The sequence below is a fragment of the Tursiops truncatus genome, chromosome 11 (genome assembly GCF_011762595.2).
Source record: "Tursiops truncatus isolate mTurTru1 chromosome 11, mTurTru1.mat.Y, whole genome shotgun sequence".
Taxonomy (NCBI): Eukaryota; Metazoa; Chordata; class Mammalia; order Artiodactyla; family Delphinidae; genus Tursiops; species Tursiops truncatus.
This window is the reverse complement of record NC_047044.1, coordinates 37,378,773-37,397,631: the sequence shown is the minus strand read 5'-3', so window position 1 is coordinate 37,397,631 and position 18,859 is coordinate 37,378,773. Positions and strand designations below refer to the sequence as shown.

The following is an 18,859-nucleotide window of genomic DNA, read 5'->3' as shown; positions in this document are numbered from 1 at the left end:
CACAATTCTTTTTTGAAAGATTTTGTAATATTCTTAATGTCAAGTGTTCCAAGTATCTGTTGCTATGTAAAAAATATTTACCCTAAAACCTAGTGGCTAAAAATAACCACCATATCTCATGATTTTATGGATCAAAGATATGAGTAGAGATCAGCTAGGGATTTTGTGCTCCAAGTACTGTTGATTGAGACAACACAGAGAGAATCGTGCGGTGAATGAGCTGCTCTGGAGGCTCCAAAGTGGCTTCACTCTCATGCCTGGGACTGCTGGAAGACTGGACTCAGCTAGGACTGTTGTCCAGAACGCGTGCAAGTGGCATTTTTAGCTTGGCGGACTCAGAGTAGTGGACCACCTTACGTGGCCCCTCACGGGTTCCTGAGACAGTGTTCTGAATCTCTTAAGGCCTGTGCCTATAAACTGACAAAACATCACTTTCCCTCTTTTCTGTTACTCAAAGCCATCACAAGACAGTAGAAGAAGTATTAAACAAGTTGCACCTGCCTGTAATCCACGACTGTGGAGAGATTTCAAGGTTGTGGGTGTAGCCTTTGGACTCTTCAATGTAATTTCTCCTTTGCTCACCATTCAGAAATGGTGTTAAGAAATTCTGTTAATATTTTAATGTGTATCTTGCCAAGATGTATATTTTTGCCCAATGTATATTATTTATTAAAAAATTAAATCACATTGTGCATTTTACAACATTTATCTAAACAATATTTTGTGAGAATTATTTCCTATCACTAGACATTTTCCTATGGTGTTTGGTTTTGCATTACTCCTTAATATGGAATAATTCCTATTTTTTTGGACAATCTTTTAAACTCTAGTATAAACAATACTGTGGTAAACATCCTTGATGCTTAATATTTGTGAGCTCTTACAAATATTTCCTTGTGTATATCCCTTAAAGTGGAACAACTGAGTTAGAGGCTATGCTCAACCTTTAAGAGTTTTTAGAAAAATTGCCATTTTTAAGGCTTTTTATAAGAATTGCCAACTCGCCTTTCAGAAATGCTGTATTGATTTGTAGAAACACTAACACTTATATAACAAAAGTGATTGTCTTTGGCTTGTGCGGGCAATCTGTCTCCCATCTACCACCTAACTGAGCTCTAGTCTTTCTGTCAATCTAGTGAATTGATTCTTGCTGTTCAGAAAGCCACAGGAATCTCTGTCGTTAACCAGCCATCCTAAAACAGCTCCCATCTGTCCATCATTTTCTCCCACGTCTCTCTCAAAGCCCCAAATTAAATAAACCTGATCATAAAACCTACATGGTGCTCAAATATTTAAGTAGATTCTATTTGCATTGTTGCGATTGGTTAACTTCTTTGTTTAAAGGTCCACGCTAGCTCACAACATCACTCAGACTAAAAACTTAAGGTTTTAAGAGGACTTTGAAGTAGTTTTACGTGAGCTGTCTCCTCACTACGTCTCTGACTTTATTTCCTGTTAATACTTTCCTCATTTGTTCTGCTTCAGTCCCAGTGGCTGCCTCACTGTTCCTCAAATACTCTAGGAATAAACCTACCTCGGTACCTTTGCACTTGCGGTTCCTTTCTCCTGGATTCTTTGTCCCTAGATATGTATAAGGCACACGTCCTCACTTCTTTCAAGTCTTTACTCAAATGTCACTTCTCAGGGAGTTTTTATCTGGCTACCCAGTTTAAAATTGCAATCCCTTCCCATCGCTTCTCATATCCTAGTCTCATATCCTATCTGTGATTTCTTTATGTTCTTAGTGGTTATCACTCTTTGACATGCTGTATGTTAGACTTTTGAATGTTATTATTGTTTGTTTCCCCAATTAAAATGTGAGCTCCACAAAGGCAGGGATTTTGGTCACTTTTGTTTATTGCTCTATCCCCAGTTCTAATGACAGCACCTAGCACATAATAGCTGCTCAATAAATGTTTGCTAATAAGTGGTACGTACCACCATTACTTCCATTTGCAAGTATGAGAGACTGGACTCACTCCGTGTCACAAAGGTTTTTCTTCCTCTGCTGGGATGCAGTCTGGGTGAGCTCTATTTTCTTCTCTCCTCTGTATTCTACACTGGAACCTCATGAGTGGCACACTTATCTATGCCATTCTTCTGCTCTGAAAGAACTATGCGAACCAGGGCAAATGGTTTAAATTTTCTATGTTAGGCCTTAGTACTTTTCATCTGTTAAAATAATATTTCCTTTTCTCCCTATCAGCTTATAGTTGGATTAAATGCAATAATATAAACAAAAAGCACTTAGCACATGGTACATGGCATAACTCATGTTTGAAAAAATTATGTTTATTAGTTCTCTCTCCTTTTCTTCCTTTAGAATTTTTAAGGAAAATTCATTTAGGTAACAGCTCACTAATGCAATAAGGTGGAATGCGGCAGTAAAAACACTAAAATAATAATGAAATATCTGTATTAGCTTCTCATGCAGTGTGAATATAAAACATACCAAGGTAACTTATTCTTCACAGCCTTCAATTTCCTGCCATCTTCTTCCTGGTTGTCTCTTATCTAAGGAAATTATGCTGGTGAATTGCTGAGCATTGTCTTTCTAAGGTTGGACCTCTTTGGAAAGATTTCTCCAAATGAAGTGTCCAATTCTTTTCTTCAAAGAGAATGTTCTGGTTTGTTCAATGTAGCCCTTTCCCAGTCAAAATGTGACATCTGGATTTCCTGTCTGCTTAGATAACTGCTAGCCAGTTAATTATAGCCTGGGCGGTGTGAAGCAGATGTTTTTAGAACGTCTTTGAAATGGGGCTTTGGGAGTCCTTTGGAGCTTGATTAAGGACTGCAGCGTGCCTGGGGCTTTCCCTAACTGGAAGCCTGTTCTGCACGTGGAGCTGCTGGGAAGCCAGGGTGGTTATACAGTCTGTGTGCATGAATGTGTGAGCATGCATCTGTGTGCCTGCGGTGCACATTGATCAGTTCTTGGGTCTTGGGACGTTCAGGGGTATAAAGAGAGAAAACCAAAGTCTCTGTAACAACCATTATGGTCTTTCTCAACCCACTTTTGTCCTAACTGTGGCTGCTTATTATACTTAGATTCCTAGGAACTGTCATTTTGTCTGACTGTATCCTTTGCATGTCACTACCAACAGTTCATTTTTAATGCTCTAAATGAATATCAAAATAAAGTCAATAAGTGCTCACTTTGGCAGCACATACGCTAAAATTGGAACGATATAGAGAAGATGAGCATGGCCCCTGCCCAAAATAAAGACAACAAGATGCTCAGATTATTAATGTTCAAAGTATAAACTTACATTATCTTCTTGAAGTAACTGAATGAATAATACTTTTCATTGCCCTTAAAATTCAGTCAAAATAATCATATAGAAAAATATGCTTTTCATAGTTCCTTTACAATCATAAACTACAACAAAACAGCTGAAGGTTAAAGGTTATGAGTATGTAATCACTATGAAAAGATGCTTAAGAATCTCAGGAAGGATGTATAGTGTCAACTTAGGCAGTAGATATTGACAGCACTTCAGTTTCTTGTGTCTTTATTTAAGAGTAGGTTTTATTCTCCCTTCCTTTTCCCACACTCCCTTCCTCCCCGTTTTCAGAAGAACAGAGTGCCCATGTCTTTTATAAGAATCCACACTGAGATGAGATGAAGCAGGGTGCAGTTACAGTTTCATTGTTGCAGGGTTTTTTTTTTCTTTTAAGCAGCAGGTACTAGAACCATGGATAGGTATTAGAGCCACTGGAAGGTACATTTGTACGTTCTAGAGCTATGTGGTGACAAGGGCTGAGAGGCCTTATGGTGTTGAGAAGTGTCAAGAGTTTGTACTTCAGGTGATCGGAGTGCCCCTACTGAGCACCTGAACTTGACAAGATATGCTTTAAAAATAGAAGATTGACTTCAGAAGCTGCTTCTCACCACGGTGGGAGGCAGAGCGGCAGCATCTTGAAGGGGACATCTCTTTTCCTAATGTGTCTTAGTACCTTCTGTTCTTCTTGTCACCTTGTTATGTCTGAGTACCTTCCTTTAAGCACCTCACTCTGCAGGGTTGCTTCCTGTCATCACCACTGCTCTCATCTCACTGCTCTTGCAGGGTAGCTGAGATAAATACTCAGACGTTTTCCAAAAGGCAAAGGGAAAAATGCTGCTAAATTTCCAAACCTGTGGATTTCCTCCCATGCTTTGATTGTGCTGTAGGGAGAATGCTCATAGCTGATAGAATGCCATGGTCATAAAATGCCTCCCGATTTTTTGTCATGATATGAAAGTGTTTGAGAATTCTTTGTCAAACACCAGCAATGTCTTCTCCGGTTACTCGCTGCTTCTCCTCAGCGGTGACCGTCTGGCTTAGCACCTTAAGCACTGGACTGTCACTCAGGAACTGGGTTTTAAAGTTCGAGAGTTTATCTTCTGTTATTGATACCAGCTGAGCCGCCATCAAAACGTGAATAATAAACTGAACTACTCTGGAAGGTAAAGAACAGTAATAAATTCTTCCCATCATTCTAAAGTGATATAAACACATGATAAATCATGATGGAAACCAGAATGGAAGAAATACATTCTGAGTCCTTAGGAAGATAGATGTTTTTAATATCTTGGATTACTTTGGATCTGAATGGCTTGGCAGTTAATCCCTTGGGTGTATGTAGGTGTACATTTATGTGTATAATATTAAGCCAGTAGTTCTGAAATTTTTACAGTCAATACCCTCTTATCTTACCCTCCATAGAGACAAATCTCATATTCAAAATATTCTGGTGACTCCAAACTTGTATTTGCCAATAATAACGAATGCATCCTTTTATAAAAAATTATCAGTTTCAGAACTTATGATTATTATGTAATAGCTGCTGTTATTCTGACTGTTACAACTTGAGACAGAGAAGACAAATTTAACATTTCTGTTAATCAATGAAGGCTAATTGTGAATAAGTCTCTGGTCTTGAGGAAATAATCAGCATAAGATAAATAGCTTCCTTCCTAGGTTTTGGGCCTTCAGAAGTCCAGGAGCAACAGATTTAAGAGAAATTTGATAAAGCATTGGTAAATTCAGTTTTAGATGCAAATGTAGTTCTTAAAAAATTAGAATATGATACTGTTCATATATTTTAAAAAATCTTCATGTTACCTGTTCCAGAGACTAAACTATAAATAACAGAAATATTTTGCTCATTGCTGTTATTTACCCTGATAAAATAGCTTTAGGTGAGTTAAAAGAAAGCATCTTTTCTAGAGATTTTTCAGTTTTTAACATGTTTTGTAAAACTATCACAGTTGTTTAATTCTCCATCCTTCATCCTGCTGATCCACAACTGAAAACACTAGAGAGGCCTTTCTTTTCTTTAAAAGAAGCACTACTATATATATTATTCTAAATTTGTGTCCTTAAATTTTTAAAATGTCAATATCATATCAATTACTGGATGTGTTTCATTTTTAAATAGTTCATTTGGACCATTTATCTATTCCTCATGCAGTGAAATTCTGTGGAGGGAGGGGGCAGTGCAGGCACTGAAGAAACATCATGATCTCAAGTTGAAATATTAAATTATAAATAATATTTATTTCTCCAGAGACTGGTTCCCCAATTACAGCATCATGCATTGGATTAGGTAATTCTAAAACACCTCCTCCAGGGCAAGCAGGAAAAAGTGTTCCAGGATACAATGGTGAGAAATTACCCTGATTACTTGAAATATGTAATGTTAATAAATTTGGTATTTTTCTGTATTTAGTGTGAATTATATTGCTTGAAACATACTAGGTGCTTAATAAGTATTTGAGTGAATGCCTTGTATTAAAAATGTCTAACTTTTTGTGATAACTTTTGTTATCAGCCAATTTGATCAAAAGTAAGATTGTAGACTTCTAAGGACATATTCTAAATGACTGTCATAATATAAGGCAAGTTAAGCATATGTACGCGAGATTAACACTTATGGAATACATGCTAGGTGCCAAGTACTTTGCATACATCTTTTCAACAAATGCTGAGGTATATTTAATTTACCGATATTATTCACATTTTAGAGATGAGTTAGCTGGTGCCCAGAGAGACTAAATAACTTTCCTAAGGTAACACAGCTCATTAGGTCCTGAAGACAATGCAAACCATTATGTTTTATTTTGTTTGTTTGTTTCTGTTACAATAGCTGCAGTTTTTCCCATTATATATGCTATCTTTTAATTTAGAAGTGATGATAAAGCTTTTGAATCTTGTTGGCTAAAAAAAATGAATATAAAGATAAGGATTCTAAAAAGAAAAATAATTTCATCCTTGCTGGCAGTATGTGACAATGAGAAACACTATCTTTTCCATATTTGTTTTTAACTTATTGGTAGTGATTATAATAGTTCAATAATCCCCTGGATTTCACCTCCTAGTTGTATGTCTTATACAAGGTGACTTGTTTAAGTTATACATTGTTACACAAGTCAAACATTCCACTTCCTTATTTCTAAATGGGAATAATAGTGCTATATGCTTCATAGGGTTGCTGATGGAACACAATGAAGCACTAACATAGCACCTGCTGGTAGAAAGACTGAACTGAGTCTTAGCTGGTAGTGTCATTAATATTTCAGAGAAGCCAGAGGGGCTGACTTGATTTAGTCTTACACATTCATTTTACAGACAAGGAAAATGAGGTACAGAAGTTACGTTGTTTGCATAAAGTCGCACAATTTAGCTTAAACCCAGCATCTAGGAACAGAATATAATTCCTGCATACAGTTTGTATCTGCATGTAAATTACAAAATTTAGAGATGTGTTTTTGCTTCTCTAATGTAAAAATATTACATTTTCCTTCTAGGACAATGACTGGTTAAGGATCATTTGGTTTAACCTAGCAGATATATTTATAAAAAGACTTGTAAGATTTTTTTTTAAGGGCAAAAATAGATACTCTGTGAAGTCAGTGACTTCTCCAGGCATGGAAGGGTGAACGCAGCTTTATGAAATCTTCCCTTTGAACAGTTCTGTCATCCCTACTCCTTTTATTAGAAAAATTGCTTTTGTGTTGAACCATTTTTAGGGGCTGATGACTGTGGGAGATGTTAACTACGTTCCCTTTCAGTGTTTCAGTACCATTTTCATATCCAGCTGTAAGAAAGAGTTAAAGCTTTGATGCCTCATGGAATTTCAGTACAGATGTTTCTCATTGTCTGAAAGCCGTTGGCTTACAGACAGCACAGCTTAAATGCTACAACGAAAGTATAACCAAGGAAATAATGACCTTATGACGCATGATTTTTATGGTTATTCAGAGATTCAAAAGTATAATGTAACATTTACTATTATAATGTTAAAAAGCCATATCCTTTTGGGAAAGGAAAGAAAATCATTTTTGTGTGAAAAACATTCAACATAATGTAATACTTAATTTCACATTCATTGAGTATCTTATGCAAGGTTATCACTATATTTTTTTTCAAGTAATTATTGTACAACCCTATGAGAAGGGAATTTTTTCCACTTTTTAGATAGGGAAATAGGAGGGGTAATAGAGCAAGAATGTGTTCCAGGGCACATAGTAAATTGGCCACTGTACTGGGATTTGGGGAGACAAAGATGAATTATCATGGCTTCACCCTTAATGAGCTCACATCTAGTGAGGGACAGATACCTACACCGCTAATTATTGTCAGAAGAGAATTTTGAAACAAAGTGCTCTGGGAACACACAGGAGCAATTAAGTTTTTCTGGGGATAATGTTCTTCTTTTCTTATAGCATTTTTCAGTAGAGTAACCTGGATGGATGAAGCCACATAAAGGATCTATTAAAGCTTAAAACATGATGATATATCCTTACTCTAGTTTGTACTGAAGATTACTGCATGTGGATACAAGCTTTGGTCTCTTGAAATCCTTCAAGATTTTTACAGTGTAGCATAGAACACATTGGGATAATATTTGGGAAGGTTAAATTGACCTTAAAGCTCATAAGTGGATATTAAGCCTTAAATCAGAAAAAGGAGTTTGCCAGGCTTTTGAATTCTTTATTTTTATTGCTTGAAATATGTTTTGTCTGTGTTTTAACACTTTGTATCCTTTAATTTTTGAAAAGCCGAACATATTTTTAATATTTTTGACAGAATGGAGGGGTATTTTTGAATGGATATAAACGTAGATTTAAAAATTACCAGTGTATTTAAAATACTATGTCTTTATTTAAGGGTGATTCTGAGCAAAAATTCATTATCTAATTAAAAATTAAAAACATGTACACTTAAAATTTTCATTTTAGCTTATTTATGTACGCTTGTGGTCTCACAGGAATTAAAGGATGCCTTTTTAAAGCTAGAGTTTTGGGAAGCTGAATATAGAAATATTCGGAAACATTTAAGCCTTAAGTTTATGTGTTTTTATTCAATTATTTACTTATTTATTTTTAATATTTTACTTTCCAGTTATGATTTTGGATGACAACATGCAAAAACTGAAGGCTCGGTGTTTAGGAAACATTGTGGTAAAGTAAGCAAAATTTGCAGTGCTACTATTTAAAAGAGCAAGAATTGGTATGTAAAATTAAGAAAAAATAGAGTTGTTGCAATGATATTACTAGTGAAGAGGTTCCAGAAAAAGCTTGTAAATTGTTTGAGAATACTCAATGCCAGCTGTTGTAGTTTTAACATGGAAGCCCCATAAAGTGGAACCAATTTAGATAGGACTTGTAAAAACATAAATCTTGCATTTTTAAAAAATATTTCTGATTATACGAGTAATGCATAGATGATAAAAGTAACTTAAGTACCAAAAATATAAAGAAGTAAATAAAGTTTCTGTACTCTGACCCTTCAGTAATACAGTGTTAATTTTGTAATATATATGACTTTCCACTTTTTGAAATGCGTTTTAGGTTGTTGGAACAACTTGGTTTATTCTCATGTATTCCTGTTTTTCCTTAACCCTGTCTCACAAGCATTTTAAATTTTACTCTGCCTTTTAAAAATGTTTATTCCCTTTCTAGGCCTCTTAGTCTTTTTTGAATATTTATGATTATAAATAATGCAGTATTGAACATCCTTTTTGTGTTGTCTATTCTTCTTTTCTGATAATGACAATAGTATGAATAAATTTCTAAAAGTGTGATTACTGGGTTAGATAATAGTACAATATATAATCCCTGACTCATCAAGTACCACAATTTCCTGCTAGCAGTTTTTATCATTGTTCATTTGATAGACAAAGTGCTAAAATTTGTAGTAAAAATATTCAAACGTACTTTCATTAAATCAGTACTTTAAAATTGTTAAGCTAGCAGAAGCTGAATTGGAAGTTGATTAAGTTGGAGACACACAGTATGTGACATTTTAATAATTGATACAGGTAGCTTTATTGCTTCTGATTAGCATGATATTGGCATCTCTACTGATATGCCTTAAGTAGTAGAATTTGCCAGAATGAGCTCTTATGAATAAAGAACGTTGCATGTGGTTTTAAAAAAGTTTTATTTTCCTATTTATTTAAAAGAATTCTTATTACTTGGCATTCTCAGATTGGTATAAGATTTTTCTCAGATTAATAAAACATTTTAAGTTCTTTGAAAATTAAATGAAAAATAGTTATTTTAAAAAGAATGTATTTTTTCAAGTAGGGATACTTTAACCTTATAAAAGGCTAATAGAGGAGATGCACTATATGTATATTTCTTCTCAGATTTTTTATTGTTATCAGTAAACATGTGAACACTTTATTACTCTTTTTAATTTAAATTTTAAGACGTTGCTGGAAAATGGAAAAATGAATACTGAATATGCCATTTCTATTCATATTTTTCTGAATCAGAATCCATATTAACATAGAGCTGATTGAAATCTTCCCTGTGAGGGGGAAAACTGTTGGGGACAAGAGGCAGGCTTGCTAAATGATTAATCTGAACAAGATTGTGGATGGATGCTTGACTAGCTTAGGGAAGCACATGGTTTGTGAGAGCTTTTAAAAGCACTCTAGCAGCTTACATTTTTACATAACCCCTAACTCTAAGTGAGTCATCTATTTCATAAAGCAATGTTCGCAAGATCCCAAAGGTGGCGTTTGATGCCAGTAGTGTTTTAAACCCGTCATGCATCCTGTCACTCTAATTATCAGTGGCCTCACCCCACATCCATTCAGAAATAATAAAGCACATAAACTATAATTTTTTTTCTCATAGCCATTAGTGTTACTTCAAGTACTTGAAAATAACAGAACTGTTTATTGCCTTAAAACATTCTGTGCTTTAGGTTGTCACCAATTCAGAAAGATTTTCTTCCCTCTCTATTCCTAAACAGGGAATGTTATTGTACAGATCTCGGATTCCGAGATTTCATTATAAATTATTCGATGATACAATATATTATGACATGCAGTGGTCTTTGATTCATCCCTTAAGTTAATAGTGAAACTAGGTATTTGAAAATATTATATATATTTAATTATATTCAAAAAGTAAGGTAGAAATAATGAGAAAAAAAGTTACCACCAAGATCTCTCTTTTTGTAATAGAACAGTCTTGAAACCTTATTTCGGGAACTCATTTTTATCTGTGAGAGTAAGGATTTCCTTTTGAAACCCTCATCTCCAGTAGCCATTCCAGTCTAACTCATTGACCTGAAAATTTTTCATGCGTCCCAATAGCTGCTTGCAGTATGCATAGGATGTTTTTGTATTTAATCAAGAAGACTTGCTTGTATCCATCTATAGCTATTCTGTATGCTTTGAAGGGACACACATCATTCATCCAGAATGGAAAATGGCTGATGAATGCTTTTTAAGAGTACATAATAGATATATGTTTAATTGAATTAAGGGAAGGGAAAAAGCACACCTTCTTGCCTTAATAAAAATTACCGTGGTTTAAAAAAGCAGTGTGTAATTTGAGAAGAGAATAATTTTTTCCATGTAGACCATATTCTAAAGGTCTGTGATCTGAAAAGCAGGGTACTTTCCAGGGACCAGCTACCTGAGTCCCCAGAACCACTTGGTGGACTTTTAAAGGTGTTTGATGAGAGATTATATATGGTTTCCAGGGTTCACAAAATATCTGAAATTCTAATGTTTAAGAAACTTGAAAAATTTATAATCAAAATGAATATATATTTAATTGAAAATCTATAAACTTTAACATCATAACAACTTCATTGTCAATTTAGTCTTCATAAATTTTTCATTTTATTTGCAAACAATTTTTAGGTTGTATTTTCTTACTTCCCATGATTCCTGAGTATGTACAGTGATTGCTAAGAAATAATAACCAGTGGTAAACTATAGGTGTGGCTTCTTGCCGTATGATTTCAAAAGCAAAAATATAACCTTTTCTTTTTCAGAAAAAGTTCTAGTTTATATGGTGTATTGCTATATTATACTATCTTTGCATGGATATGAGGTGAGGCCATCAATAATAAGAATGTCTCTGTCCCGGGCTTCCCTGGTGGCGCAGTGGTTGAGAGTCCACCTGCCGATGCAGGGGACACGGGTTCGTGCCCCGGTCTGGAAAGATCCCACATGCCGCGGAGCGGCTGGGCCCATGAGCCATGGCCTCTGAGCCTGTGCGCCCGGAGCCTGTGCTCCGCAATGGGAGAGACCACAACAGTGAGAGGCCCGCGTACCACAAAAAAAAAAAAAAAGACTCTGTCCCTAAGAGGCTTAAAACAGATATGGCATTAAAAGCTACTGTGGGGAGAGACCGCCAGCCAGAGATAGATGTCCATTCTTCTCCATTATTCATGCCCATGCTTTTCTTTATTACTTGTATAATAATTAAGTGGAATATTCTTTGAAAGAAAAATATTCCCTAATGCTACTTATGTTCACTAATTATACCTGTAGTGATTAGAAAGAATAGAGAGAAAAAGCTGCATAGAATATTTGAAATGTATGGGGTTCAAACTACATTAAAGTAAGTCAGTAAAAAATTACATCTCACTGTTTTAATCCCAAATTTTTATTTATTTATTTATATATTTTTTTGCGGTACGCGGGCCTCTCACTGTTCTGGCCTCTCCCGTTGCGGGGCACAGGCTCCGGACGCGCAGGCTCAGCGGCCATAGCTCACGGGCGCAGCCGCTCCGCGGCATGTGGGATCTTCCCGGACCGGGGCACAAACCCGTGTCCCCTGCATCGGCAGGTGGACTCTCAACCACTGCGCCACCAGGGAAGCCCCCAAATTTATTTTTTGTAAATACAGTTATAGCTTCTTGTTTCACTGTAAAATCTGTTATAAATAGTGTAAGTATCATTTGAAATTATCTTTCTCTGGCAGTTTCTTTAAAATCTGAAGCTATAATCATATATCTAAGTTTTGCAAGGTACTAAGCATAATGATTCATTTTATCATATTAAGATGACTCATCCCCAAACCAGAAATAATGATATGTGGTAATTTTGAAAAAACCTCTTGATCCATTTCAGCTCTTTTAACTCCTTTGTTAAGGCTTTCTAGAAATCTCTGTTTTGCTCCTCTGGGGATCCCTAAACTAGAAGGTAGACGTTTAAGTGATTCCTAAACTACTGTAGACCCTAGGATGTAATAAACATGAATCTTGCAGTTCTTGTAGATTACTTGCTTTCAAAGGATTTATCTTTCTAGTACAAGAGCAAACTGTATGCCTGCATGGTAGAAAATTCTTCTGATTTTGAAAGTTAACTCCAGGCACTTAATTTTGTGGGAAAGTTACGATACCTGAATTGCTATGAATACAAAATGTTCATGAATTTTAGAAGGTGCTTCTGTAATTGCAACCAGAGCTTCAAAGTGCAGAAATATGAGTCAGTGATTTCCAGGCAACACCGTGCAGGGCATGAGAGAAAAGGTTAACTGCAATGCCTTCCTCAGTACCACAGTGCTCACTGTTATTAAAGCCATAGGTCTCTGACTCTTCCTGATTCGTGGGTACACATTTTTCTCTGACCAGACACGGTTGTTGCTATTGGAAGTGCAGCTTGTCTGCCTCCTGCTCTGTCCCACTGGCCTGTGCCCTGCAGGCAGTGATGGGATGCCAGGGAGCTGGATGGCCTTGTCTAAGTGGCTTTTACTCTGGTGCCTGCCGATTTCTCGGCCTCCAGATATTGAACACTTGGTCCTTAATGATGTTTGTTCACATCCTTATAGTTTTGCAGGAGTGATTTGGTCACTTACTGTGCTGCTGTTTGGGAGAGGATCAGTACGGCTTTCCTTCACCAGTGTATCCTTTGAATAAACCAAGGATGTCGTGTAATTGTAATCCCATTCCTTTCTAAATCTCCTCTGCAGATTTTAGTATGATCTTTTATTAGTCTTACAACAACACTGTGCGGTAGGCAGTGGGACAGATATTATCTCATTTTCGACATGGGAATCTGAACATCATTAGCAGTTACACAGCTAGAACTCAGATTTCTAACCCAGTTGTTTGTCTGCCCAGAGAGAAAGAAATTATGGCCTAATCAGTCTCTTCTGGGGAGATGAAAAGCAGCTTCATAGGAAAATCACAAGTAAAGCCTAAAGACCCTGTAGGAAATACTGGGAGTGCAAAGTTGGGGTCTAACTCCAGAATTCTCTAGGGAACAGGAGTTTTGTCTTCAATTTACAGTATTTGTGTTGCAAATGGCTATTCCTGATGGAGCAGTGAGTACAGACTGTCCTTTATCTGGGATTGGAGGCATCTAGGAGTTTTATTTATTTCAGATTGGTCAGGGATGTTTACCTTCTACAGTGATGGACATTCTCTTCCTTCATTAGCTATTTAAGGATTTCTCTATGATACCTCCCCCTCAACACACACACACACACACACACACACACACACACACACACACACACACATTACTGCTGCCTCAGTTATTTCTCTTACAGCTTAAGAATGTTCTCTTTGGAAAGGGTTTTCTCTAAGAGGAACTCCTCATTCACAATTGGATAGTTTGTAACAAAACTCACCTTTTCACTCTGTTTGGGAAGAGTTAGGAAAGGTATCACAGGGTGGTAACATTTGATCTTGCATTTGAAGGATGAGGATAGGCATTTCCCGACATATTTCTTAGTATTTTCAGAAAATTTCCTTCCTTCTGCCAGTCCAATTTTTATGTTATTTATGTTTTATGTGAATTTTTATGTTATTGTAACTACAGAAAAAAAAGTATTTTTTTCTAGAACTTTAGAAATAGAGCCCCAATGTACTCGCTATTCCAGAAGGAAAACCTGCATTTAATGTTGAATAATCATTAGGTTAGCAACAAGAAAAGCATTAATTTCAAATACTGCAAAAAAATTCTGCTCTATTTCATATACACTTAACTTCTTTCTGGAGATTATTGCTTCTCTTCTCACATGTTTTACTTCATATATATATGAAGTACATATGTGTGTGTGTGTGTGTGTGTGTGTGTGTGTATATATATATATATATATATATATATAAAGCAATTATATATGTACACACTTCCAATTCTGGAACTCCCTTTTCTTTTCTGCTTTTCTTCAGGACCAATAAATGGCATTTTCCAAGGTACCTTCTTTAGAGTCTCTTTTCAATTTTGAAATAACATCTGAATTTTTAGACACCGGGCTTTATTAGTGAAGAATGGATAGCGTTCTCTTATTTTATACTACTAATTACCAATTGTAATTTCATATCTTGCTTTCCAGCCTGTTCCTCAGTTAGACTTGGGGATAATGAAGAAGTTTTCTAGGGGCATCTCTAAAATGACTTGGGACCAGACACATATGCCATTTGCAGCAGGTCCATACCTTGGCTGGTGATAAAAACTTCCCTTCCAAGAGTTCCTATCAGTATAGGATTTAACCATCTGCTGTAAAACTTGCCTGACAAATATCTTAAATGTTTACATTTTGATGTTATGTCATTAATTTAATGGAATAGACATCATTCATTACAGTCTTTCTCCCTATATGTATTCTAAAAATTACTAAATTTCTTGTAAATACACAATATTCCAGGATCTCCACGCATCTCAGATAATAGTTTATATATTCTTTCCATTAATGTCTAACACAGTGATTTAGGAATACCAAGCACTCAACAAATACTTGACTGAATAAAGAAAATGCATGAGTTAATGCATGCATACATGAATGAATAAATAAATTAGATGATCAAATAATTCTTCTGGTGTTTTCTTCTCTAACTCTCAAATCTCCACCCTCTCTCCATTGGCTACTCTGCCCAACTTTTCCCCATCCTAAATCAGCCTGCCTCTCTGCATTAAACCCTGACTTACATCTCTCCTTCCAGTCACCTGCAAACTTTTAAAAAGTATAGTCTAACCTTACTGCCTGCACTTACTTTCCTGCTTACTCCTTGATCACTCCAGTTCTTTCAGCTCCACTCTGCAGAAATGGCGATCCTGGGGGAGATTCACAGCATCTCAGTCACTAAGTTCCATGACCTCTGTTGAATCCACTTTCAAACAGAATTTGCACTTTACTTCACCTTGTTGAACGCTCAGTCATTATTAAAACTCTGCTCTGGAGGCCCCTCACATACTATCCTGGTTCTCGTACAGTTGTGATTTGGTTATTTTTGTTCATGGTCTTTTTTTCCTTGGTCCCTCTTTAATACTGTGTTTGGCCTTGGATTTCTCCTTCCTATTCTGTAATCTCTTCCTGGATATACCTTGCTATGTTATACTTAATTCCCAAGGTCTATAGGTATATCCAAACTTATGAAGACCTTTCTCACACATGATATAAATATCCCTACGGTCCCTGTTCTTCAGAAGATTTATGCAAATATTTAAAGTTTTGTGCAACAGCTGAGAAAGCTGGTATCCTTAAAGCTTATTATTTATTTGTTTATTTATTTTGGAGGATGGCTACCTCTACTTGTAATCCTCTAGGCTTTAATGAATTACAAGAATATAATCTATATGTTACTAATTGCTAGTACCAAATTTTTTTCAGGAAGAGAAAACACAGGTTATCAGGCCATCTTCTTTTAAGAATGGAGATTGCAAACTTAACCAACTTCTGGGAAGTGTAAGATTTCCTTTTCTCTCCAGTAACACCCTTACCGGAAAATGCTAAACTCTTGGTCTCACGTGCACACACTGAATTAGATACATTCTAGGCCACCAGGAAACTCAGCTCACATTCAATACACTAAGTACTAACTCATTTGGATATTATTGCAAACACCCAGAAGTCTCTGCTGTGAAGAGGCGGTACGTGGTTGCCGGTGAACCAAAGTCTTAGCTTTGGGGTAGATAAAACGGATGAGACACTGCTTTAACAATATGCCCTTCTATGTGCATTGTTCTTCGTATGGGCAGTGTTTTGTGTTTACGGATTTGGATCAGGATATCTGTGTGTTTGTGTATCTGTGGAGCTAAGGAACAACTGCTGCCACTCGACCTGGTGTGTACATTCAAACTTATCTCAGACCGCACCACTCTCTGTTGTCCCCAGTACAGCCTGAATGTTAGTTGCCATTTATTATCACAGTTGCCTTTTTATTCTTATTGTAGGGAGGTATTTTCTTATACCCAAGCGTCTGTTAAAAGAATATCTCCATGAAACACAGAAAGTACTATATATTGTGGTACATTTTTGGGGAACAACTGAAAATTATTTCTTACTTAATATGCAAGCGGAATGCATCTCTGTCAGGTTTATTGTTCTAGTTGTATATTTTGAGTATAGTAGGCTTCACTCATTAATGTTTCCTCTTGTGGCCCATGTTGGCTTTTGATTTGTCATTTCTTCTTAACGTCCTCTTCATTTGTTTACCCTCAGCATCCTGTAAATGCTGCTAAATAAATGATTTTTAGCGGTTGCCATATTCACATTGTATTTCAATGTGTAATGATGATTTTTACACTTGTTATAAAAATATTAACAATTAAACAGATAAAGTGAAATTATATACAAGGTTCATTCGAAAGATTAACATAGAAAAATCAGGTAGAAGGACCTGAAGGGATCATCTGCTTCAGCTTGCTGCCTTCCTGCAGGTTTAGTGATGAACAGTAACAGTAACAACAGCAACAGCAACAATATAGCAGCATCTCTGTAGTTTTGGGTTTTTTTTTCAGGTTACAAAATGCTTTCGCATGCATTTTATGAAATTACGGGAGGTCCAGAAACACTGATGTAGCCTTTTTTCCTCCATCTTAAAATATTACAAAAAAAAAACCTAGCAAGGGAGGACCTATGGGTAGGCCAGACATAGAGGCAATGGGCAATCCCAGCTGGGCAGCTGATCCCACTGGTAACAGCATTTTCTGCCTGACAGAATGTGAGAATACAGTTGAGTGTCTCAGAAGTCTAATATTGGGGTAGAAGGTGTGTGATGTTGCCTCATGTTGGCAGTAACCATGTCTACTTCATTTTCCATTTTCTCACATCTGCACTGTGAAGTCACCACTTCACTTGGTGTTTTTTGTGAGTACAGGAGGGTAGGGTTTTGAAAATCTTTAAGTTTTACAGTATCTAAATTTCCAAACTATAAAGCATCTAAAAAGTTTCCTGAAAATACACTGAGCGGTTATTTTCGTTAGGTAATACTTCCTACAGGGAACCGATATGAGAATTCATTTGTTTACATAAAGATAGATAGATAGACAGATGGGTGATAGATAAAGATTAAGCCCTTATTGTGTGTATAACACCTGTTTCATACTATGGAGGAATGCAAGAAATATAAGAGGAAATTGATTGAAAAGAACAGATATACGCTACCTTCTACTTTATATGCTCACCTATCTTCATGTGTTCATAGGTGTTAGAAATCTCATAGGTCTGGATGCTCATGAAAAGAAAGAACAGAAGAGAGAAGAGTGAGAGGGAATTCTCAGAGTGGGGAGGCACATTGATTGTGAAGATAAAGACTGTTTGTGGGATGTTTAATTGGAACATCTTATCACAAAGAGACTGGCAAAGGTGGCAGTTAGCACCTTGATACTTCAAAAAAATAGATTTATTTGCCTATGGTGGAAGGATATTTCTCTCAAAAAGTAATGCATTCAGTGATGCATTTTTGGTTCCTTTTTGCAGATGTTATGCTTCTTACTGAAACAATGATTGATGCTAATAACTATTTGAATGCCAGATGTGTGTGCCTTTTGTGCCCTTCCCAGGAACCACAGTCATCCCTTCGTGACTTTGCTATGTCATGGTCAACCACTTCAGCCTCAGTTAGACATGATCTGTCCAGTGGATTTAGGGGTTACAATTCAATGTGGGATTTGAATTGTAATTGTCCATCGCAGTGAAAAACTGTTAGTTCTAATCAATCTGTCTTTATTACCATTTTCATCATAATTCTCACTGCTCTGTTTTTATATAAGGTTGCCATTACCACCTGGAGCTTTTTCAGGACTCTGGAAGAATCAGGAGGCATTCAAGCATTTATACTTTGAAAAATTTCCTGTAAGAACTTTATTGTGCTTTTTTTTTTAAATCATCTTACACACTTCTCTATAGTTCTTGCCTATTAAGTTGAGTGGCTGGCTTTTAGAATCATGGATCACAAAGCAACTTTTAAAGGTTATTTGGACCAGTTTCCAGATCTCAGGGATAAGAATGCCCAAACCTCAAATGTCTAAATAAGTCATTTTAATATTTTTTATCAATCTCTGGACGTAGAAATTTCTCCGTTTCTCTTAGCAGCTTTTTCTGAAACGTAACAGCCTTTCATATCAAGAAACGTTTTGTTAAATTAAAACTTCTGGGGACTTTCTGTATGATTTCTCACATTGGATTCCTCTGCACAGACTGAGAACATCTGATCCGAACTGGACACTGTCATTAGAACCTCTTTACCTCCTCTCCCCCGGTTATGTGAGCAAAATTTGTTCTGTTTGCCAGAAGTTGTATTTTTTTAAATCCCTTTAGCTATTACTGACATTCTTTCCTGAGTGTCCTCTGAGTTCTTTATTTTATAATACAGATACAGGATAGAGACAGTGT

The 18,859-nt window shown here is 36.2% G+C and overlaps 1 protein-coding gene and 1 non-coding gene across 5 annotated transcripts in view; both read left to right on the top strand.

Moving 5' to 3' along the window:
* Positions 1-18,859, top strand: part of ACSS3 (acyl-CoA synthetase short chain family member 3) — a 144,048-nt gene that overhangs the window by 107,891 nt on the left and 17,298 nt on the right. For all 4 annotated transcript variants that reach the window (XR_012324278.1, XM_073788374.1, XM_019952190.3 and 1 more), the window contains exons 10-12: positions 5,548-5,643; positions 8,385-8,448; positions 18,238-18,319. Coding sequence is in view for 3 of the 4 variants with exons in the window: in XM_073788374.1 (XP_073644475.1) it covers positions 5,548-5,643; positions 8,385-8,448; positions 18,238-18,319 (242 nt within the window). In the remaining variant the exon portion in view is untranslated. The remainder of the gene's footprint in view (positions 1-5,547; positions 5,644-8,384; positions 8,449-18,237; positions 18,320-18,859) is intronic.
* LOC117314338 (U6 spliceosomal RNA) lies at positions 3,146-3,247 on the top strand. The gene has a single exon (XR_004529089.1). It is a non-coding gene; the product is annotated as a U6 spliceosomal RNA (small nuclear RNA).